General features: G+C 43.4%; 1 protein-coding gene across 1 annotated transcript in view; it reads left to right on the forward strand.

The window, feature by feature from the left end:
- Positions 1-24,564, forward strand: part of LOC310992017 (protein unc-13 homolog B-like) — a gene marked incomplete at its 3' end in the record, with an annotated part of 189,869 nt that overhangs the window by 46,782 nt on the left and 118,523 nt on the right. Inside the window, exons 4-9 of the mRNA XM_083979974.1 lie at positions 122-239; positions 1,878-2,001; positions 5,317-5,390; positions 5,927-5,988; positions 6,435-6,466; positions 6,974-7,187. Of these exons, the coding sequence (XP_083836100.1) occupies positions 122-239; positions 1,878-2,001; positions 5,317-5,390; positions 5,927-5,988; positions 6,435-6,466; positions 6,974-7,187 (624 nt within the window). The remainder of the gene's footprint in view (positions 1-121; positions 240-1,877; positions 2,002-5,316; positions 5,391-5,926; positions 5,989-6,434; positions 6,467-6,973; positions 7,188-24,564) is intronic.

Below are 24,564 nucleotides of genomic sequence, written 5' to 3' on the forward strand. Positions count from 1 at the left end.
GGAAAGAGTAAGCAAGTTGAAAATAAGGTACAATAAAATAGATTTAACATGCTAAAATAGCATTTGTAAAAGTAAATAAAATATCTAAAGGAGTTAATGTGTGTTTGTCTGTTTCCTACAGTGAGATCAATCACCTGGAGTCGGGTCTGGTGGTGGAGCTGTGGAACAAAGGTTTGATATGGGACACGATGATCGGCACAGCGCTGATCCCCCTGGACAGCATCCGACAGTCTGATGAGGTGGGTAACAGGCCGAGCCAGAGCTTTCAGCCATGTCTCACTGTCTTCATCACTAACTCCTTCTCAGTGGATGTTCAGTCTTTACAAAACCAAAAAAACAACACGTGGGCGAATTTCAGATGCTTTACTCATGTTTTGATGGAAATACTTCGTCATATGCAAGACAGTATGTAAAGTTGCAAATTTGAGAGAAAAATTTATGAAAAAGGAAAGCTCAGAAACTCAAAAGTTGGAGAAGCGCATGATCTGGTGATTATGGGATAAAATAAGTAGTATTTTCTTATTTATTAATCAAGCTGAAAAGTCTGAAGAGTCTTACATCTACTGCAGGCAGAGTGCAAAATAAGCAACATCTTGTTGTGTTGTGTGTTTTTCCTTACATATTTGTGTCAGAGAATATCTTTGTTTTTTTCTTGTAAATTTGCAACATAAAACTAGAAAACTCTGACATTTTAAACTCTGAAATTTACCCCCTCTATTCCAGCTTTAAAAAAAAATTTATTTATATTTTTTTCCTACAATGGCCCTTATATGCTGTCGTATTAGTAATAAACAACATAGTAAAAATGTATTTAAAATGCTTAACTATCTCTGTAACGATCAAGATTGCAGTCTTCAAATCAATCAAAACAGAAGCTGCTAATGTGTCTTTGTCTTTTTTATTATTGCTTTTAAAACCAACTCTGTTGTGATGCAAGAAATCTCGCATTCATCTCAGATGCTCACACCCGTGGTTAGTCTCCATTGAAAAGGAGAAACATCATCTAAATTAGTAAATTGATGAGTTAAATGTACTTTTATGGAAGTATAGATACTTTTTCAATTAAAATGATTGGGCTTTATTTGCGTTGAATCAGTGGCGCTGCTGTGTGACCTTTAATGTAAATGCTACAGCTGTTTTCTTTAAGTGCAGGAGACAGTGCATGTCAGAGATTCCTAGAAACGTCTTTCTTGGGACTAAAGTGAATGTCGCTTGTACGATATGACGTGAATGCAGCATGTAGCTTCGCACTCTTGCAGTTGTCCTTTTCCAGATAATATCCCACCACAGCTTTGCCCACGATTATTATTATTATCTCAGCAACAGGAAGTAGGGAAAGGCAGAGAAATATGACGTGGCGTCGTCTTCTACCTTCGCTGTGGGCTGTTAACTTGTGTTTGTACTAATGTATGTGCTTCTTAAGGCTGCTTAAACTCAATGCAACCCTTAAAAATAAACACACACACCTTCCAGCAATTACTTATAAAAACACGGTCTTTACCTGACAGATAACTCTTGAAAAGCTTTCGCAGGTTGTTAGGAGCTGACTCTGGACCTCATTACTTTTTCTGAGGAGTTTTTAAGTGATGCAGCAGCAGCGTCTGTGTAGTCATTAATAATGCAGCCAGCGCTCAGTGTTTGACTTCTCCAACGCAGATTGATAGAAGAGTAAACGCTCACCCCGCCCGTTACACCGTCTGAGCTGCCTGAGCGTCTCCGTCTCAGGTTTATTGAATGGCGTTCCTGCTTCAGCTCGCCCACGCCCTCAGTTAACTGTCCTCTCTTTTGTTTTTTTCTAATCCTACTGTATTCATTTCTTTCTCTTTCTCCACATCCCTCTGTTTTCCCCGTTCCTCTGCGTGTCCGTCCTCCTTCAGGAGGGACCAGGAGAGTGGACGTCTCTGGACTCCGAGGTCCTGATGAGGGAGGATGAGATCTGCGGCACCAGCAACCCGACTCCACACCAAGTGCTGCTGGACACCCGCTTTGAGTTACCCTTTGGTATGTGTGTATTATGTATTGTATATACACAATCACATTTACTCACAGAGCCAGGAAGAAGCCAGCGTCACCGCTCTGATCTTCTCTATGAACTCAAATTAAAATCTGCTTGAGATCTGAAGCAGAGAAAAAGGTTGTCTACCATTTTTAGTTGAGAGATGGTTTAACTCCTCAGGTGTTGGTTCATTAAACAAAAGAAAATACATAATGCTGCATCTCTATTAAAACAGAAGTAAGCGATCCGGTCGCTTTGGCTAATTCTGCGTTCCAGGCAGGCTTTTGAAACCGTAAATTACAGCTTCAAGTCACGACTTACGATTTTGTAGCGTTCCAGGCAACCCACTCGTGTTTTTCCGACCTATTTTACCTGTGAAAGTCACTATAACGGCCACTCGTAACTTCCGACCCGTGAACTCGTACCAGATCGAACTGGTACGAGTTCACAGGTCGGAAAAACACGAGTTACGGATTGCCTTGAACGCACCATAACGTCTTGTCAGCCGATGGAGTTAGCAGCCCCCGCCCTCGTCATGGATCCTATTGGTCCTCGTCCCTACGTCACCACATTCAGGCGCATCCCTTGACTGCACACACAGCCCTTCATGCCGTTCTCTCTCCTCATTGGATAAAACTTGTAGGATACGAGAAAAGTTTTCTCCTCGGCTCAGAGCAGAGCAGAGTGACTGACAGACCCGTGTTTCGGTCCAAACACTCTATGTAAGTGATTGCTGTCGGAAGATATAACTATTTAAGACTTATATTAACACAAAAATATCGCTTACTTCTGCTTTAATACACTCAGTAGGAGAATAAAGACTAAATGGCAGTCTCTAACATCTTGTGTGATAAGATGTAAACTGATAATAGCATTTTATCCTCCAGTTTACATTAATTTAATGAAATATCTAAGTGTTGCAGAGCAGCTTACTGTATTAAAATAGTGAAACGAATGAAATATCACAAAAGCAGCACCTCCTTCACCAAGAGAATCTTAAAGCAGAAGTAAGTGGTCCGGTCGTTTTCGCTAATGCTGCGTTCCAGGCAGGCTTTTGAAATCGTAAATTACAGCTTCAAGTCACAACTTACGACTTTGTAGCGTTCCAGGCAACCCACTCGTGTTTTTCCGACCTGTTTTACCTGTGAAAGTCACTATAACGGCCACTCGTAACTTCCGACCCGTGAACTCGTACCAGATCGAACTGGTACGACTTCACGGTCGGAAAAATACGAGTTTCCTTGAACGCACCATAACAGTCCTCGTCCCTACGTCACCACATTCACGGCATCCCTTGGCTGCACACACAGCCCTGCATGCCGTTCTCTCTCCTCATTGGATAAAAACTGTAGGATACGATAAATGTTTTCTCCTCGGCTCAGAGCAGAGCAGATGGACTGACAGACCCGTGTTTCAGACCAAACACTCTATGTACTGTAAGTGATTGCTGTCGGAAGATATAACTATTTAAGACTTATATTAACACAAATATATCACTTACTTCTGCTTTAAATAATAAAAGTATGAAAAGATGTTATAATGTCAGGTGCTATCAAATTAATTATAGACTGATCTAAGCTGGTTTCTTTTAACAGCCAGAGGCCAAACAAACTGTTTTATTTACTCATTCAACTCAACACATTGATACAGCCTGATACAGCAAGTTCTTGAATATTGTACATGAAACTTCTACTAAACAAAGATAATTTACATATTGATCTACTGATTAAAAATGGAAATTCATGAGAATAAACTATTAAGTTTGAACTTATACAGCCAAGAAGCAAGAAACCTCCATGTATTTAATTTCATTTTAATTCCTTTTTCTCTTTTTCTTGTTGGTTGCTTGACTCACTTAATCAGCTCATGCCTGACTTGTGTGAGCTTGTGTTTGGCTGCTGTGGTTTATCTCCTCTCATATATTAGATCTTGTGGAGGAGCCATTAGGGTTCGTGGCATTATTATGGAAGTTCCTAAATATTCATCAGCACTTTTAAACACTTTTATTTCTGGAGTATAGTAATTAACGATAACAAGTCTTTGGAGCATTTTGTTTCCCGTTAATCTGGTGGAGCTGTCTGAGGTGTCTGCTCCTCCTGCCTGCCACTTTATTTATCAACGCATTTACACAGCACTGGTTCATGCTGCTGTCCGCTCAGGGCCTGAAGATGGAGATAAGATAGCACCTTCTCTATTTAAGGAAAGTTTGACAAATGCTTTAAAAAAAAAAGAGAGAAAAAGTTTCAGTCTTTGACATCCAGTTAACAACAGCCGGTATTAATCAATAGGGAGATGTGTCTTCCTGGTCGTCACTTATCACAGTGAGTCGCACTGACACAAACATTCAAATGTCTGTGTGTAGTAGGATTACACACATGACTCAAATACATTTTTAAAGTATCTAGCATTTTGTAAGTTTATATATATTGTTTACGAGTGTTAATAATCATTAAGTATCACCGTGAGATAGGTAGTGATGTACGGTACTTTTAACAAAAGTTTGAAAAGAAAATTACACATTTTCTATTTTAAATATGCCTAAACACACTAATATCAAAAAAATAATGTATTTTTTGTATCTATATTAAAAAAGTACACTGCCATATTGATATATTAAGTATTAAAAGTGTGATTTTCTACCCATATTTTACATTTATCTGTCTTTCTTTATCTATCATCATATGTCATGATATTCCCAGTACAGTGTGGAAACTGTGACTACTCATTGTAAATAATATTTAACATACATCACACAGCAAAGAACAACACAAAGTTTAGATTTCAGACTTTTATTCAAACTTTTGTATTTTAAAGACATGTACCTCCAATAATGACAAACAAATATCAACATGCCAGAGACTAAAGCCAGGGTTTCATGTTTCTTTTCTTTTTCTTTTTCTGGCTGTGGGGAGGTCCTGTAAGGAGGTTTCTTTTTCTATTTCTGGGTCCCCAAAAGGAAACCTCCTCATCAGCTATTAAACACACATGAATATAAGATGGGAGTAAGTGATTTGGATGGGATGAGACAGGAAGCAGCGAGGAGAGGCAACTGAGGCGAGGGTGGAGCTACAGCGCCTGTGGTCTTTTATTTCTTTTTGTACTTTGGCTCAGTCTTTTGCACTCTCCCCCTTCCTCCATTATTTACTCTTTCTCTTGGCCACCCCTTCTTTCATCTTCCCATCCATTCCTCCATCCCATGTATCTGTACTCTTCCTCTACTTCCAGGATTTCACCATCCCCTCTTGTGCTCTCCTCCTCTAGTTTTCTTATCCCTCTTTTTAATTCTTCTAACTTGGAATCTGTCTATTTCTTCTGTCCAGATATCCCAGACGACGAGGCTCAGTACTGGACCAATAAATTGGAGCGGATCAATACCATGCGGATACATGACGAGGTGAGTTTACTAAACTTACTTCCTGTTAATAAGTTAATGAATCATCAAACTATTAGAGATGTTAAATCGTAGCTTAAGCAGGACTCATTGGGGAATCCCAACACGGACAGACTTCATTATTCCTCACCATGAAAATAGGTTGTTGGGTAATATGAGGCGTTGGTGTCACTTTAAACTAAACTTTTACACGTAGTTCAAGATATTATTATTATAATTTCCAGTCCAGAATGGTTGGAGGTAACAATCCTAAAGTTTTGACTTCATTTAAAGTCTGTTTATTGTAAAAAGTTGAGTCTGAGCTCTTTGTTGTTACCTTTGAGCTGCTGAATCTGATTCACCACATCAGTTTTAACCACATGATATCACACTGTGCCGGCTTCTCCCCGCTACTGCAGTTTGTGTTGATTATCTGCTGCCACCTAGTGGCAAAAACAATCCATAACACCACTCAGAGATGTGCTGTACTGTATGACTGTTAAATGATTTTCTTTCACTGATCCCCTCATATTTTCCTTTTATTCCCATTTTCCTCTTAGTATCCACTGCAGGAAGAGGTCCAGAGAAGACGAATGGCATCTGTACCTTCCCAGTGCTGTAAGTGTGAAATGGAAAAATATTCATGCCGTAGCACTTTCACATTAAGGTTTATGTGAGAGTGCTTTGATCACCAATGTGTTACTCCACACGGATCATTATAATTTGGAAAAATGTTTTTCTTCTTCTCATTCATCAGTCCACATGTATTTAAGAAAAAAACTATGGTTGAGCGCTGATGTTAACTTTGTTCTCCCCATCTCTGGTTTGTTGTTTGTTGTGTCACTGTTGACCCCTCATACTGGTTGTGAAATTGATCATCACATTTTCATCTCTCACTTGCGTTACCATTCATCACTTCTTTCATGGTGCCTCACAGTTTTCAGTCTCATTGCGTGTTACGTACTCATCGAGCCATCACCAGTCCCACTTACTGGTTTGATTCTTAAGTAATGAGGTTTAATTCTCTCCCTAACTTCTTTGAACACTTGCCTCCATGCCGACAGGCAGTTGGAGTTATTTTGGATGGAGTGACCAACAGAGTACGTATAATGGTTATTGTCGTCCCCCTCCACGTGACTTTGTGTACTCTCCATTTCTGCATGATAAAGGAGAGCTATGCATGTTTGATCATGTTTGATCAGTATACCCTGTGTTTGTCTACAAATGATCCCCGATCGTTCTAAATCTATAGGCCTATTTAGTTCAAGTTATATTGTTTTTTTTCTTTTGATCAATTATCTTGTTGTTCAAGTCATTCTCAGCCTTGTGATATAATCCTGCTACCACAAGATGGAGGTATACTCAAACTGTGGAAGTGCTTTATATCCAGACAGTTTCCAAGCAATCCCCTCATGATTATATCTTTCCTGTGACATTGGATGTTTTGTAAACTCCCGGCTCCACTTTCTTGGCAAGTTCAGTTTGCTTAAAGTTACATTTAACAAGTTTATCTCTCATCTCTGCAGTGCAGAAAGTGATACACTTATTGTATTGTCATGCATTCTTGCAGACATGTTACTAAAATGTTTGTGTTGTCTTTCACTCAGCCTTCGATGACCACGATAGTGCTGTGGATGATCGTGATAGCGACTACCGCAGTGAAACTAGCAACAGACCTCCACCGTTCTACAACACCCCCCAGACAAACTCATCAGTGCACCAGTACCCTATAGGACGCAGGGTCCAGCATCAAACCCTGTCCAGGGAGTCTGACTCTATACAAAGCTACGAGCTAGACTATAGAGAAATGAGGGGGCCCAGGTAAAAGCACACACCCTCACAGACGCACACAAGCAAACGCACACAAACTGACCTCACCACTGCAGCATCACTTAAGAATAATGTTCTCATGGTCACCCTGTGGCACCGAATACATGGATATAGGTAATGAAAAACAGCAAGTGCACTAAAGGAGCTTTTTTTTTTATCGGCCTGAATCACACAAACAACTTTCAACCTTGGGTTCTGAGGTCATACGTGCGTATGTTCTTAGTCACCAAGAGCCCCAGAATCTGGTGAAAGAGGTTTTTATTTTCCGATAAATATGACTTATGTCATTGAAAAAGTCACATTTAAAAGCAGAGAAGTGCCACAGCCTTAGATCGATGTGCTCATAGAAGCACATAGAAGATCTGTTGCATGACAATAAGCAGTAATTATTTCTGTTGTTGTAAAGTTAAATGCCTAATGAATTTAACATTGTTAATATGCTGCTTATAAAAGTTTAGAGGGTGAAAATAATGAAATTGTTTGTGTGGCCATGAGAAAACAAAATGATCTCTAACAGCAAATTAAAAACAGGTAACTTTGCACAACACTTTTCTTTCCACATAGTTGGCTTTTTTCATTCTCAATTTCCTTTTAAACACTTTGTGTCATCTTCTGTCTTTGATTCATGTCTAATGCTTTAATTTCTCTTTCTTTCTTTTTCTTTGCACCATGCTCCACTTCACTGCTTCCTGCATGGCTCTTTTATTCTTCACTTGATTTTAGGCGATCAAATAGTAAAGGTGGGGTAAGAATAATCCCTGTTGATTCAGGTATGGGTGTGGAGGATTGGGAGAGTAAATACAAAGTGCCTGAGTCTGGTGTCCTGGACGATTATTTGGACGCTGAACAGAAAATGTGGGAGGATGAAGATAAAAGCATCATTTACAGGATCAGTAACAGCCCCTCTGAGTCCAAAGGCAGCAGGTTCTACCAGACAGTCGAATGTGATGCACTGTCCCCTGAGGATACAGAGGAGGCGAATGGCACGTCACACAGACGGAGGCATGGCTTTGGGAGTGGAGAGGTACGTTTGGTTTATAAGGAAGCTGGCAGCTTTGAGGATGAATCATCCCCTCCTGAAATCGATATAATTCCCTCCGTCAAACAGTTACGACAGCAGACGGACTCAGAAGGTCTACTTTACAAGACTAGACTGTGGGCCAAAACTGCCTTAGAGGACACACTTGAGAGCTATGCAGCTTTCCGTGAGGCTGAAAGGATCAGGGGGAGGAGTGAGTATGGCTCAGTCGGGTCAGATGAGATGCAGTTTTCCTTTGGATCTGAAGAAGAGCTCGATGACCTTGCGTTCACTGAGGGGGATGCTAGTTATGAATATGAAAGTTACTATTACCCTGGCAGGTATACGTCACCTTCTGGAGGACAAAGCTGTTCAAGCAAAGGTAGAACATGTCGGGGACAAGATCCTACGTTGTCTCCTGTGGAGGAGCCAAGTGATGAATATATTGATCCCATGGGTGAACTGCAGAGCTTGGTTCACTCAGTGTCTGAATACCTGGCTGTGAAAGAGGAGGAGATCAACAATTATGAGTCAATGCCTAAGCCAATAAGAAGGAAACTCCCAGCACTGCCAACTGATGCAAAAGCTGAAGAGCCTCAAGAGAATAAAATTGCTGAAGTCAAACCTGAAGTCAAACCTGAAGTCAAACCTGAAGTTAAGGAGGACAGTGCTGCTGAACAGGGCATAGCTGGAGTAAAGAATGTCATGAGCTCATTATTTAGTACAATAACAGGATCAAAGCCTACCACTGAGGCAGAAGCCTCTGATACAGCTCCATCCCCCCAACCACCTCAGGCAGAGTCTGGTATGTCAAAATTGCTATCTTTCATCCCTAAAGTTAGTCCTGAACCCACAGAAACAACTGCAACAAATCCACCTACTTCACCTCAGCCTGAGTCTGGCATTTCAAAGCTGCTTTCATTTATTCCCAAAAGTGGTGGTACATCCCTGCCAGTGGCCATAGTTCCTCCTGCCTCTCAGGAGCCCACAACAGAAAAAAAGTTTTCCCTTCAATCTCTCTTGCCGTTTCAGTCCTCGGAAACCAGTCGGCAAGCTGAACCTGATCAGACGTCAACAAATGTTGGGACAGAATCACAAGGCAGTGCAGCCACTACTAACCAACCCACATCTGGGTTTGAATCCATGTTAGGAAGGCTTAGTCCTATGAGGCTTTTTTCCAGTGCACCACCATCTAGGGAGCCATCACCTCAGCTATCAGAGACGAGAAGTGCATCTGCTGGAAGTACTGAATCCCAGCAAGGGTCTATAAGCAGAACCACAAGTCCTAATAGACGAACAGACAGCCAGTTGTCAGTTGAGTTGAGACCAGGCTCAGCGAGTGGATCAGTTGACCTATTGCCAGATACAGGAAGTGGATCAATTGAGCTTTTGTCAGAAGCAGGAAGTGTGGAGATTCTGCCAGAAACAGAATCATCTGGCGAGATTCCTGATAGTCAGCAAAGAAGAACTTCTGCAATGTCTGAACCAAAACCTGAAAGCAGTTCAGAGGAAACAGGATTCTTCAGTCCTTTTAAGAAATCCCTCTCTAACCTCATATCAGCACCCCCTCCTCCTCCTGAAAATCAAACCCAGACTGACACCAAGCCTGCAGATGAGTCATTTTTGGGCAGCAAACTCAAAATCCCCTTTTTCTCTTCTGAAAATACTTCCCCAACAACCCCAGCAAAATCAGAAGGAGGTATGCTCTCAGGGATTCTTAAATTTGCATCTGGTGAAGATACCAATACCCCGCCAAAAACTCCCTCACCCGGCCCTTCAAGAACTCCCTCTCCAAATCGATCTGCACTTCTTGAAAGTGTACCAAAAACAAACACAGAAACTGGCTGGTTTTCAAACCTCTTTAAGGTAGCCCCAAGTGAACCTCCTCAGGAAGCTGCAAAACCACAAATCACTCCCACTGTGACGCTAACCAAGCCTTGTTCTGATAATGAGGGGCAAACTGAGCAAATGGTCCCTGAAACTACAGAGACCTCTGACAAAACAGAAACAGAACAGCTATCTCAAGATCCAACGGTGACTGAAAAAGATCCCCAGTGCGGGACAGATATTAAGCCGGAATTGGATGTCACAACTAAAGATCAAGGTTCTTCCAAGCCTGAGGAACAAACAACATCACAACAGCAACCCCCACAGGGTCAAGGAATTCTCTCTGGACTGTTTAAACTAGGATCAACGGAAGATGTGTCATCTGGCAAGAAAGCCCAGGGAACAGATAGCCAGCCTCAGCAGGGTGGGCTATTCTCAGGGCTTTTTTCATCACCTTCCCCACCTCCTCCCCAAGCGCAACAGACTTCTGGTACAACTCAGGGAGGGGATAGCCAGCAGCCTCAGCAGGGTGGGCTATTCTCCGGGCTTTTTTCATCACCCTCCCCACCTCCCCCCCAAGCGCAACAGACTTCTGGTACAACCCAGGGAGGGGATAGCCAGCCTCAGCAGGGTGGGCTATTCTCAGGGCTTTTTTCATCACCTTCCCCACCTCCTCCCCAAGCGCAACAGACTTCTGGTACAACCCAGGGAGGGGATAGCCAGCAGCCTCAGCAGGGTGGGCTATTCTCAGGGCTTTTTTCATCACCTTCCCCACCTCCTCCTCAAGCGCAACAGACTTCTGCTCCACAACAGCAAGGAGGACTGTTGTCAGGATTTTTAAAATTTGCATCTGACACTGTATCTGCTCCTGCAAATCAGTCCACATTACCAGGAGGCCAATCTGCTCAATCTCAAAGTCAAAGGCAAGGACAACCTGCCGCAGCACAGCCACCTGCAGGAGGAGTCTTATCTGGGCTCTTGAAAAAAGCAACAGATACAGTGACTGGGTCTCAACCGACTCAGCCCAGCCAAGAGCCACCACAGGTGGCTGACCAAACAGAGAAAGTAGAAGGACCTGAACAAAACTTGAGTCAAGGGACCACTCCTCCTACTCAGTCAACTGGGATTTTGTCAGGATTGATTAAACTGGGCTCAACAGAAACACCTCCTCCTGACAAAAGTCAGCCTGACCAGAAACTAGGCCAACCTATAAGCTCTGATCAACAACCAAACCAACAGCAACAGTCTGACCAAACAGACAAACCACCTCCTAAAGAAACAGCGGCGACGCCTCAACCTAGTGGATTATTTGGAGGTTTGTTGAAGCTCACAGAAGCTGCTACTCAGCCACCAAAAGGACCTTCGGCTCCACAATCTACACAACCAAATCAGCAATCTGGTAACGTGTTATCAGGACTCTTTAACAAGATTGTGGAACCGTCTCCTTCATCCCAGCCACAATCCGAGCCTGGTGCTCAAGATACTAACCAAAAACCAGCACAACAAGCCCCCCCACAACAGGGAGGTTTCTTATCTGGTCTTTTTGGAATTGGTAGTCAGGACTCTGCTCCTGTAAACCCTGCCCAGCCCTCACAAAACAGGCAACCGAGTGGGCCACCTGGGCGGCAACCTAATCAACAATCAGGCAACAGACAAAACCTACAACGGCAGAACCAAGTCCCGCCACAACAGCCCCCCAGCAGTCCTGGAGGGATGCTCTCTGGCTTTTTAAACAAAATTGCAGATACAGGCACTCCTCAGTCTGCAGCAGGGAATCAATCAGAGCAGGGGCAGAGAGTGGGCACCAAAGTGACCCAGCAACCACCTAATCAACAAGGAGGCTTCCTCTCTGGGCTCTTTTCAACAGCCTCTACTCCTCCTTCAACACAGCAGAAGCCACCTGTTAGTCATTCGAACCAGCAGCAACCCCAACAGGGCAACAGACAACCTCTGCGGAGGCAAAACCAGATACCTGCACAACCTCCTGCCCCCGCACCAGAGGCACAGCAGGGTGGACTGTTGTCAGGGCTTTTTAATAAATTAGCATCAACTGACAATGTACCACAACAGCCCAGCCCACAGGCTGGGTCTCAACAGGGCAATAAGACAAGCACTGGACCTGGTCAGTCTGCCGGTCAGCAGTCATCTCAACCCACCCAGCAAGGAGGATTCTTGTCTGGCCTGTTTGGTCAGACATCACCTCAACAACAACAACAACAACAACAACAACCTGGCAAAACGACAAATCCTCAACAGACCCCACCTCAACCGCCTAGTCAAAGTGGAGGCTTGCTTTCAGGAATCTTGAAACTTGCATCTGGTGACAGTGTGCCACAGGAACAACAGTCAGCCCAGCCTGCTCAGACTGGTCAACCCGCTATTAAGCCAGGACAAAATCCAGCTCAGTCTGAATCTGGGGGATTGTTCTCTGACATGTTAAACAAAATTTCAGGTACTGCAGAACAGTCGTCATCACCTCAGGGTGACCTAAAAACAGCACAGGAACAACAGCCAACACGTGCAGGACAGGCACGACCACAGATTCAGAGAATCAAACAAGTGGAGATGCACTCATCTCAAGAGGTGGCCCCAGATAAGGATTCAAAAGGTCCAGCTCAAAAGGGATTCCTGTCAGGTCTTTTTAGTGGCACAGAGCCAGCATCACCACAACCATCATCAAATACACAGCAAACACCAACCCCTCAGCTTGGAAAGGAGGAACCAAAAACCAGCACAAGTAGTGCATCTCCTGGTTTATTATCCAACATATTCAAAACAGGCCTCAGTGACAGCAACACATCTGCTACTGGAAAGGAGGGTGAAAAAGGCCTTCTTGATCGCTTACTACCAAAGAGTAAAGAGGATGTCCCTCCAAGTACAGTAACACTCACAACATCTGTTGTTGCAGATACAACAAAAGAACCTCAGCAATCTCAGGTTTGGCAAGATCCTACAATTTCCTCAACCCAACGTTATCTTGAGGAAATTCAGCGTCTCTTGTATGGGACATCAGATGAGTATGGTTACAAAGACCTTTTATACAACTTTACAGAACATGGTGTTATTCCACCTGACCTCTATGAGCATCAGTGTCTCATAGAAGGTCTTCTGTGGCAGCAACTCAATGATTATGCCCTTGCTGAAGCACTTGCTTCTCAAGTTCAGGAACGTTACCAGGCATGCCAAGGGCTACAACCCACAGTTAGAGCACCTCAATGGGAGAATCACACATGGTTGAATCCCAAAGAAATGAACATTAGTGATTTCAATGTACCCTCGCATCCTTTGATGGAGGCAGCCGCCCAGCTTTTTGAGAGCAGAAATCGCTTTCTTGAGCCAGAAGAAGATCTTGTTTTGTTTGACATGAGTTGCAGAGAAAAGAAACCTTGGAGTAGCTGTGACCATTTGAATGATCTTGATAGGAACAAGAAACCTTGGATTGTTGGGGCAAGTGCTCTGAATCTTTCCTCAGAAAAAGCAAAAGCAAGATTAAGTAGATGTCAGTCACTTACAGCGTGCAGTGTACAGGAATTCAGCAAAGTAGTTGAAAAAAGTTGTGTTAGTAGTGATGTAAAAGCTGAGGACTTTGGTTTGAAATCGGCAACTGAGTTTTTAAAACGACTTTCAACCAAAAAAGGTCCAATGGACTTAACACGTGGTGCTATGGATTTAAGCTCGTCTGCAGGAGTTACAGGAGATGCTGATGATGACATGATCTTTGAGGATTCTGAGTGGTATCAACAATGGCTTTCACTATTGGAACAAGGACTGTGGTGGCCGGCTGAGGCTGGAGATTGTGGATACTATGTGTACACAGATGAGGAATACATTTATTCCCTTTTAACTGACAGAGTTGGCAGACACCTCTATGCTTGTGCTGCACCAGAGGATGTGCAAGCTCTAGGAAATATCACTGAAAATATTGTAAACATTCTGAAACAAAAAGAAAAGGACAAAGTGACCCTTTGTGGTTTTAAAATCCCCCTGTTCCCTGAGGATAAAGCCCTCTGGATTCCAGGTCAGCAACAGAATAAGTTTGCACTTTCAGAAGCACCCATGGATTTAACTTACGCCCTTAAAAAAGGTGAAAAACTAATGAACATGAATTTGGAAAGCTTCTCACAAATGTTTCAGGAATCTATATCATGTCAAGTTGAACAGCCTGTTGATTTTACTGTGTACAAGCTTAAAAAGATCAAAGTGGAATCTGTACAAAATAGTTACAGCTATCAAGAAGAACCAACAGAGGCAACTGATTTTACTCTACAGACACTAAAAGGAGGGCACGGGGGGCCATACTGGAAAAACCAGAGGACACCAGATGTTATTACACCCTCACCTTCACCTTCTCCCAGGCGCTGTTCACCACAAATCTCTCCAAACAGAGATTTCCCGGTTCCTGAAATCAGGATCGCACATGTAGATGATAGAATTGTAGACCAAGCAAGACTAAAGTCAAACTCTTCAACACCTGCTACATCGCATAGCAAGGTTTCGGAGGCTTCAAACATTTCCAGAAATCTTCACGAGACTCCCTCAGCATCCAAAATACCAGGACCAGTACAGGGGGGAAGGAAACTACCTTCTCCACCAACTGTTAATAAGGCAGCTGACAGCTCTTCAGTCCCTCCAGCACAGCCAACATCCGTCAGGAGTTTACCTGCTACACCTACCTCAACTACCCCCCCTGTTTCCCCAAAGAGACCTCAGCTTGTGAAGCAGCCATCTCAGGCAGAGAGACCTAAAGTACTACCACAAGCAAGTAAAACATCAGTTGGAGGGACAGCTGATATTAGCAAAGTCTGCACTACTACCACCCTGTCTCAAACGCAGCCGCAAAGTTCAACTCAGAAAGTTATACCAAAATTACATATACTGAATGACTCAATTAAATATAATGAAGCCTATCTGTACAACAGAAATCATACCTTTGGCTCTCCTATTGACCCTCAATCAGGTAATAAAGTCCTAGATTTTTCTGCCACCTTGAATAAAGACAAAATTGTTGGACAAAAAGAGGCAACAGATGCCAAAGTAGAATTATCACAAAAGGAGGAAGCTGTTGACTGTACAAAGTACAAGTTGAAGAGATTCAAAGAGAAGCAACAGATAGATACTACTGAAAAAACTATAAACTCATCAGACAAGACCACAATTGCTGTAGATCTTAGAAAGCAGACTGAGGAAAATGAAGTTGAATGGTTGAGTTCAAGTAATACAACTTTGGGCAGATTACAGGAAAGTCCAAGGCTAGTTGATCAATACAGCACACCAGCGAGAAGAATGTCTATTCCAGATATTACAATTGGCCATGCCTCTTCTACAATGCATATCCAAAGATCGCCAGCCTATAATATCCCCAGAGCAACTACAACAAAACAAAATGATGTTTCAGGCTCTGGCAAAGGTACAATAGACATTTCATCCAAACCAACTCAATCAAGGACTCCTGATTCTAACAGACGGTCACCATTAACAACAAGCACTACAAGTAAAACATCTGGCCTTAATGAGGAGCTCAAAACCACAGCAAACACTGGATCAATACAAGCTATACAAACCTCACCGCGGGCAAGCCCTATTATGAAAAAACAAATGGAGACTCAGGGGCAACAATTGCAGATGCAGCAAGGCCGATCCATGGTTACAACTGGTTCTGCACAGAACATTCCTGTTAACAGGGCAGTTTCAAAACCTCCTGTCTATCAGACTAGTGAACAGGCTCAGAAATATAAGGAGGCTACTGCACCAGCAAATTCAATTAAAGCTACATTAGATATGTCTGTAAAGAAAACAACCCATCAAACTCAGCCAACAGTTGTGCCAACAAAGGATCCTGCCTGTGAAGCACTGTCACTGATGACGAAAAAACCTTTCACTTCTGAGGAGGTGAAAAGAATTCCAAGTCGTCAGGAATCCATTGACTTATCGCATAGAGAAGGATCACCAGAGCCTCAAGGAGAGACAAAAGAGTACACTCATTCAATACCTTTTGAGGAACATCATTCACAACCTACAAAGGGCAGTGAGGTAAAATGTTCCGTCAGAAAAGAGGCTAGTACACCTGCTAGTAGGAGGCCATTGTTACCAAGACAACAACCTCTCTTAAATCGATCTTCTGAATCCCTTGAAAGTTGTAAATCACCCCAGCAAGCCACAGCACCAGCCAATACAGTTAAGGCCACATTAGACATGACATCTAAATCGTGTGTCAGTTTGAAGGAGGTAGTTCCAGAGGTAAGAACAATTGTTTCTTCCACTGAAGCTATACCACTAACAAGAGGCAAGCCAAGTGTCCGCGAACTTGCACGAAAAAATTCTGTTGGTGTACCACTAGTTGTGGATATTCCTTCTCCAGAACCTCTTAGTGACATTATGATCAGCTTCCCTTCAATTGCACAGCAAGGGATTGAGAATGAGACTCAATACCATACAGGTTCAATTCTGTATCAACAGCAAATTCATCATACATCCATTTCAACAAGGCCGGTCTCAGTTGTAGCCCTGGATATGTCACCCAAACCATCCCAAACCACAATGGGAATAACTACACCAGAAGATGAGTCCATTCAAAGTGAAGCCGTTTCACTTGTTAACAAACCAAGTGCAAGAACAATGGCCAGAATAGATTCTGTTGGTGTTCCTTTAGTGGTTGAACCAGCACTACTGGAGTCAATGTGCCAGAAGCAACCTCAAACTGTGATTCCTGTTCAAAAACAGCAGACCCTGGAGGGAACTGTTCCTCTTCAGAGTCAACCACTACTCAGTAGTAAAACATGTGTAAATGAGAACAATAGTACATCACTGTCCCCTATCCAACCTTATCCACTCACAACTGCTCCAGCAAATTCGGTTAAAGGTACATTAGATATGTCAACAAAGACATTTAAGTCAGACACAGAACTAAACTACTCAGATCCAGTATCACTAGTAAGAACAAGACCATCAAGTTTTGCATATTCTCAAAGAGATTCAATTGGTGTCCCACTAATTATGGAACCACCCTCTTCCCTAGAGCAACCTAAAAGACAGCCAACGTTAATAGGATGGCAAGAAAAGATGCAACAAGGATTTGTGCACAGTGAATCTCAAGAAGTTGATCGGAGAGCATCAGCACCTGCAAACGCCATAAAAAGCTTCTTAGACATGTCTCCCAAACCACAACAGAAGCAATCTGAAATAGTTCCTGATATCTTATCAACTGAAGCTGTGCCATTGGTCAGAGATAAGGCAACTGTACCAAGAAATATCTCTGTTGGTGTACCACTCATAGTGGAGCAAACTGTACATCAAGAAGGGAGACAAGCATTGAGTGGAGTCAACACAACTGAGACACTACATAAACAAATATCTACCTACCATGACAACAAGACCTTTTCTGGTTCAAGGGCCACCTACACAGCAACACAGCAACAAAATAAGCCGGTGGACTTCTCAGCTAAAGATAGTATAAATACAGTTATCATTCCAAGGACTTTCATTCAACCAGAGGATGGAAAGCCCATGAACTGCACTAATAACAAAGCAAATAAAGAAATGTTTGAAAGAAGACAAACTGGAAAGCAAGTAGAAAAGAAAACATTTTCAGGTATTGTTGACTTAACTATGGATCCTCAAAACAAAACCGCAGTCGTCAGTCACCAAGATGCAAAGGATCTCTCCTCTCCTTATTTGTTGTCTCAGTCCCAAAATAGTCTTAACTGCCAGCAGCAATATACACCACCACCTACTCCTCAGATGTTCAGACAAGATCCAGAAATTTCTGATACTCATAGATCATTAGAATATAGGGGATATTCTACTTATAACCAGGCAACCACCCAACCTGAAATGGATTACAGGAGGCATTCAGAAACAGGACTGAACTCTGCACCAGTGCCTATGCAATGGGTGACACAGCCTCTTCTGCAAAATTTTGCTCAACCGGCTATGCAGGACAGTGCATATCAACATGTCAGTAATGTATATGTTGAAAACAAACAGCCTGATCATTTTCCACAAAACATACCTCAGTTTCAAACATTCAGTTCTACACATCAGTACCAACAACATTCAGTTCTACAATATCAGTACCAACAACCTGGAATAGGAACCAATTGGAACTCATCCACTGTTCTGTCTCAGCCAAAGCCTTTAAAGCTGCAAAGACAAGATACAAATGTTCAACAGGATATGACCTCTAGACCCAAAATTCTTATTAAGCAGCCAACTGTGGACAGCTATGGAAGCACTGAAGAAAGACCATTAGAATGTGCCACAGTGACAAATACTGGGCAGTGTTTGCCAGCTCTTCCTACCCAACAACTATATGGTAGATCCCAAACATTTTCTATGCCTCAACCATTCCCTGCTCCTATTATTCAACAAACACAAGATGGACACAAAACTGATCCTTCTTTACAATCTTTGGGCAGCAAACCTTTGCCAAGCAGTATAAAAACTGATCATTATGCAAAAGAACCCATTCAACTATATAAACAACCTGATCAAAGCCAGTCCTCTATCTCTGTAATACAATATCACAGTACTGTGGCTTTAACTCGAAGTGTATCAGAGGTTACTGTACTGGCATCTCAGCCCACAACAAAACATTACCCAGTACCTGGAGAACAAGCAAAGAGTCCTGGCCTGAGCCAGAGTTTTGGAGCTGAAATGAAAGAAATGAAAGAGGCATCTTCCACACCAGCAGGATCTGCTAGTGTCAAGGGTTTGATCTCATTATTTAGTGGTTCTGGACCACAGCCTTCTGCCAGCACTAAACCAGTCACTGTTATACCTCAGCACACACCTGATGTTAGTCTTGCTGCTGTTGATGTGCAGAAGAAAACTGCTTCAGCAACCCCTGGTGTTAAAATATCAGAGACAATTGGTTTAACCACCAAAGAGGCTACTGCCATCACAGATAACTTGCCTACATCTGAAACAGTCATGTCACAGCAGCAACACACAGAGGAAACCAAACAAACTACATCTGGTGAAATCCCCTCTGTACAGGAAAGTATTAGCCTTCCAAGGTCAATCTACATTGGCATCAATCGCCCAGAAGTACCTCCTGCCGATGCAGAGCAAAGACCTTATGTAAGACTGCCTCATATTTTTGTTTCAGCAGCAAGTTCTCCAGAGGATGAGATAAATGGACATGAGCTCAATGATTGTAGTAAACCTGAACCACCAAAAGTCGGTGTCTCTGAAGATACAACTCCCATTGTCGAAACGGCATCAGAGAGTAAGGAATCTTTATCTGCCGTTATTACAGTAAAGACTGGTATATCTGACGATGCTAAGGCTATGGAATCAGAGATATCATCTACACCAACAGCAGCAACAACTGAACTTGACTCACAGCACATCTTAATGAAAAGTTCAAGCACAGAAACAACCCTCTCAGAAGCTGAAGTTAAAGCAGAGGCCACTGAGATTTGTGAGTCACCACAGGCCTATGAAGTTATAGAGACCACTGACATTTGTAAGTTGCCACAAACCTCAGAAGTTAAACCTGGGAGTTGTGAGTTACCACAAGCATTGGAAGTTGAAGCAGAGTCTTCTGAGACCAGTGAGTTGCCAGAAGCCTCTGGAGTTATAACTGAAACCATTGACACTTGTGGGTCTTCCATGGATGGAAAACCGATAGCTCAAGATATAACACCACTTGAGGTAATTAAGCCTCTCAGTGACCTCCCTGGTCAGTTTGAAAACAGAACTATGGTGCCCCCATCACCTGGAGGTTCTGAAACTCTACAGTCAGCCCACGAGAATGAAGGCACGTCCTCAGCTGTTAAACTGCCGGAAGAAGTTCAGCCCCTTGATAAGTTGTCACAGAAAGAAGTATCTTCAGTGTCAGATCTAAAACCACCTGAAGGAGTCCAGCAGCTTCATGACAAAACAGAAGGGGATATCACCCCATCAGCCCCCGAGCCCAGTCATGTCAAAGCTCAATCAGAGGAAATCACAGCCTCCAAGGAGGATAGTTTGGATGTCAAGGTTGATCAGCCCGAGGCAAAGGTTGATCAGCCCGAGGCCAAGGTGGATCAGCCCGAAGCCAGGATTGTTCAGCCCGAGGCCAAGGTTGATCAGCCTGAGGCCAAGGTTGATCAGCCCGAAGCCAAAGTTGATCAGCCCGGGGCAAAGCCTGTAGCTGAAGAGCCCAATGAGCAACAAGGAAAAGGACTGTTTTCTGTGTTTAGTGGCTCCAGTGCAACCCCACAGCAGCCTTCCGCCCAATCTGGATTATCAATACTGGGTGGCATTCTTCCTGGCTCATCTGCTAAAGACACCCCCAGTACAGGGTTACTCTCGATGTTTGGTGGGTCAAATGCCCCATCTTCACCTGTACCCAAAGACACCCCACAGTCAACCCCACAAGAGCCTCCGGGAAAAGGCTTATTTTCTATGTTTGGTGGATCCAGTCAGCCACCACCTGGCCCAAGAGGACCAACCACTGGAGGTGTGCGGCCTAGAGGTCCTCCACCCAAAGAACCTCCAGGCAAAGGTCTGTTTTCCATGTTTGGTTCATCTGCACCTCAGCAACCACCTAATCCCAGAGGTCATCCTGGTGGTAATGCAACACCTAGAGGGCCTTCAGCTGGATCTTCTTTATTTGGTGGCATCCTGCCAGGTTCCACTACACAGAAGGATACACCTGGTGCAGGTTTATTTTCCAAGTTTGGAGGTCTCAGCACCCAGCCCCAGCCTGGACCTAGAGTACCCACACCAGGTCCAGCGGTTACACCGCCAGGTCCCAGAGATCCAGAGCCCTCAGGAAAAGGACTGTTCTCTATGTTTGGTGGACAAAACCAGCAAGCACCAGAAGCACATCCCCCAGCATCTAAACCAGCTGAATCAGAGGGTGTTTTCAAGGTTTCCTCTGTGTTTTCACTTGGTGGGAATTCAGAGAGTAACAAATCAAAAACTGGATTTGGCCTGTTTGGAATGTCTTTCATGGAGGAAACCAAAGCAGATGTTCCTGTTCCTGAGACTCCTTCTCAGGAAACCAAAGCAGATGTCTTTGTTCCTGAGAAGGAGGACATTGCATTGGAAGAAGTGAAACCATCAGATGCAAAAGAAGCAAAGGATCATGCCGTTGAGGCTGCGGAAATTGCACCCTCCGAGCCCCTGTCCACATCATCAGTTAAGGATTCATGCCAGGATGTTCAAGAATCAACCTTGGACACTAGCAAAACCACTGAGCAGTCAGTATCCCTACCAGATACACATCTAGAGATGGACAAAAAAGCCTCTATCACAGATGAACCAAATGTGACAACAAACCTACTGGAGAAAGAGACATTACCAGACCAACAAGCTGCAGAATTAGTAAGCGACGAACAGTCAGACATCCAAAAAGAAGATAGAAAAATTAAAGATATAATGGAGTCTGAGAAAGGAGTTCCTGGAGAGAGTTCAGAAAAAGATACTTTAGAAATAAAGTGCACAAGTGATGATACTGATGTAGCTGCCATCAAAAGCCCATCAGAAAAAAGTGACGATGTGCAGATGACAGAGAGTGTTACAGATGAAACTGACAAAAACAAAACATCAGATATTATGGGTGAGGAATGTATGAAGGCTGCTGGAGATGGAGAGATAATTCCAGAGGTAGAAAAAACAGTTGAGGAGCCACAAAAAGTTGGTAGTGAAGAACAAGCAGCTGTTATAGATACGGAAGGTGAGAAAGCTGTTGTTGAAGGAGCAATAACAATTCCAGAGGTAGAAAAACAGACTGGGGGGCCACAAAAAGTTTTTAGTGAAGAACAAACAATTGTTGCAGATATGGAAAAATCATCTGAGCAGCTTCAGGGAGCCTCATGTGAAGAAAAACCAACAGTTGCAGATGTGGAAAAAATAAGTAAGGAACCTTTAAAAGATCTAGGTGATGAACAATCAGCTGTTGTACAAGGGGAAACACCTGCTGAAGAGGCATCAGTCATCGATTCAGCTACAACAGTGACAGATAAAACTCCTGCAGAATCCATGGTGGGTGCACTTACAACAGAGACTTCAGTCTCAGAGTCAGACAAAGACTTGAAAGCCACATCTGAAGAAACTGCAAAGGAACCAGCTGAGGCAAAAATACAGCTTGGAGAAACGAGTACAGAACCTGCACATGGATTGGAGAAACCTTCCGAAAGTAATTCTGTTGCAGTGGCCTCCTCAACAAGTGAAGAAAACAGTGTTACCCGCTCATCAGAAGTGATATCTCAAACTGTAGTGCCCCCCAGTCCATCACTGGGACCTGCTAGTCCACCACCTCAACAGCAGCCCAGGCCAGACATGGTTCGGCCACCTGGTCCACCAGGACAAAGAATGGGAGGACCAAGGATGGGAGATCCAAGAATGGGAGGGCCAAGGATGGGAGATCCAAGAATGGGGGGGCCAAGAATGGGAGATCCAAGAATGGGAGGGCCAAGAATGGGAGATCCAAGAATGGGAGGGCCAAGAATGGGAGATCCAAGAATGGGAGATCCAAGAATGGGAGGGCCAAGAATGGCAGGACCACGGATGGCTGGACCAAGAATGGCTGGACCAAGGATGGCTGGACCAAGGCAGCCAGGACCACAGAGGCCCCCAGAACAAGCTTCATTTTCTGGCTTTATGTCAATGTTTTCTACCCCAAACACTCAAAGTAAACCACAAACTATTGGTGGATTTTTTTCAAGTTCACCTGGTTCACTTTTTGGATCATCACCTGCTCCTCGTCAACCACAACAACAACAACAACCACAACAACAGCAGCAGCAACAACAGCAGAAAAGCTTCTTTGGCCTACCAACTGGCATTGCTACAGAGTCCCTTACCAGTGACCTATTTGGTATATTTAAAGGTCCTGAGACAACAAAATCTGAGGAGCCTTCACAATCTGTTGAGCCTGGACAAGTTGTTGAGAGCACAGAAAAAACAGATACAGAGGTGACGCCTTTATCTGGAGATGAACCTGTTAAGAGCTCTGAGGACCCTGAGGTTCCTGAAAAGGGGTTAGTGGAAGAAGCTGAACGAACAGACAAAGCAGAGGAAGAAGAGGGTTCAGTTACTGAATCCACCATGAAACCTGATGACCTTGAGAAAAAAGCAGAGGTTGATGAGTCTACTAAGCATGAAGAGGAACCAGGTTCTGCAGTGCCTGACAAAGCTGAACCACCTGCTGCTCCTGAAACCAAAGGCATGTTTGACTTACCAGGTCTGACTGCCCCTAAATTTGGTTTTATGTCTGTGGCTGCTGAAGGCACATCTTCTATTGGATCCCTTTTCTCTACAACTCCATCCCCAGCCACTGGTCCAAAGGCACCACAGCCCCAACCAACGGATGGTGGTCTCTTTTCTGGTTTTAAAAACATTTCAGCTGGTATTTTCCAGGATGAAAAACCCGCTGGAAAGGAGGAACCACCATCTGTGTTTGGCATGAAACTTGGCTCCATGTTTGGGAGCTCTGAACCACCCAAACCAGAACCCGCCCCTCCTGTGGTCACAGTACAACCTCAGCCTCAAAGTCCAAAACCTACAGATGAACTTTGCGAACCAGAATCTGAGAAACTTTCTCCGGGTTCTGGAGACACTGAAAGTGCAGATGTCAGTGATACAGAAGCAGGAACTTCAAAAACAGGGAGCTGTGACACCTTAGCTCAGTCGCCACTGTCTGGCCTCCCCTCTCACTCAGAGTCCCTAGCAGAAAGTTTGGACAAACCGCAGTTAAATATTACCACTTGTGAGGTAGATAAGAGTGGAGTTGACACACCTGACACCGTGCATGCAGAGTTGGGTACAGAGCAACCAAAGGACCTGTTGACAAAGGAGGCTGCAAAAAGGCTAGTGCAATTTGCATGATAAATGGCATTGTTCAGTTATCATGCTAGCATAGACAAGTGTTTGTCCCCCTTGCCACTCTTCCTATTTTTATTTAGACCATATTTGATATGGTTCTTTAGTTGCTGTATTTTTCCCTTTTCTCTTCCCACAACTTCACCTCAGCATATTCTTAGATTTAGACATTTAGTTCAAAGAAATGCATTTCTTCGGAAGATATTGTAAATTTCATGATAAAAACCATAGGAAAGAAAATGATTGCATCTGCTTGGAAGGCACTCGCCATTATGTTTAAATGCAGTGGAGCTATTTTGTACATACAGCACCTCAGTAATAGCTTCCCTGACAGTGATGGAAGTGCACTGAATGAAGAAAACCAATGGTCTTTATTTATTAGCTTTTTACTTGTGAAGCAAGTATAAAGCCTCCCCTGAATTATTCTCCAAGCCCCAGCCAATTTGTTTGTATGAATCAAACTCTGATAGATTTATGAAGGTGTGGCAGTGCACACCACGCTCACAGGCTGGACACTGGAATAAAAGGACCACTGAGAAATAATTTGGCCTACACCCAAGACAAAGTAAATCATGACAGTTAAAACATGGAGCCACTCTCCTTGTTAGCAATCTCAATCATCCAGCTGCTATCCAGTACTCTCCTATTCAGTTAGTCAGTTATGATCTTTATTAGCCAGGTAAAGAGAGTTTTTAACGTTTCGGTTTCAAT

Source organism: Trachurus trachurus (genome assembly GCF_905171665.1).
Source record: "Trachurus trachurus genome assembly, chromosome: 9".
NCBI classification, from domain to species: domain Eukaryota; kingdom Metazoa; phylum Chordata; class Actinopteri; order Carangiformes; family Carangidae; genus Trachurus; species Trachurus trachurus.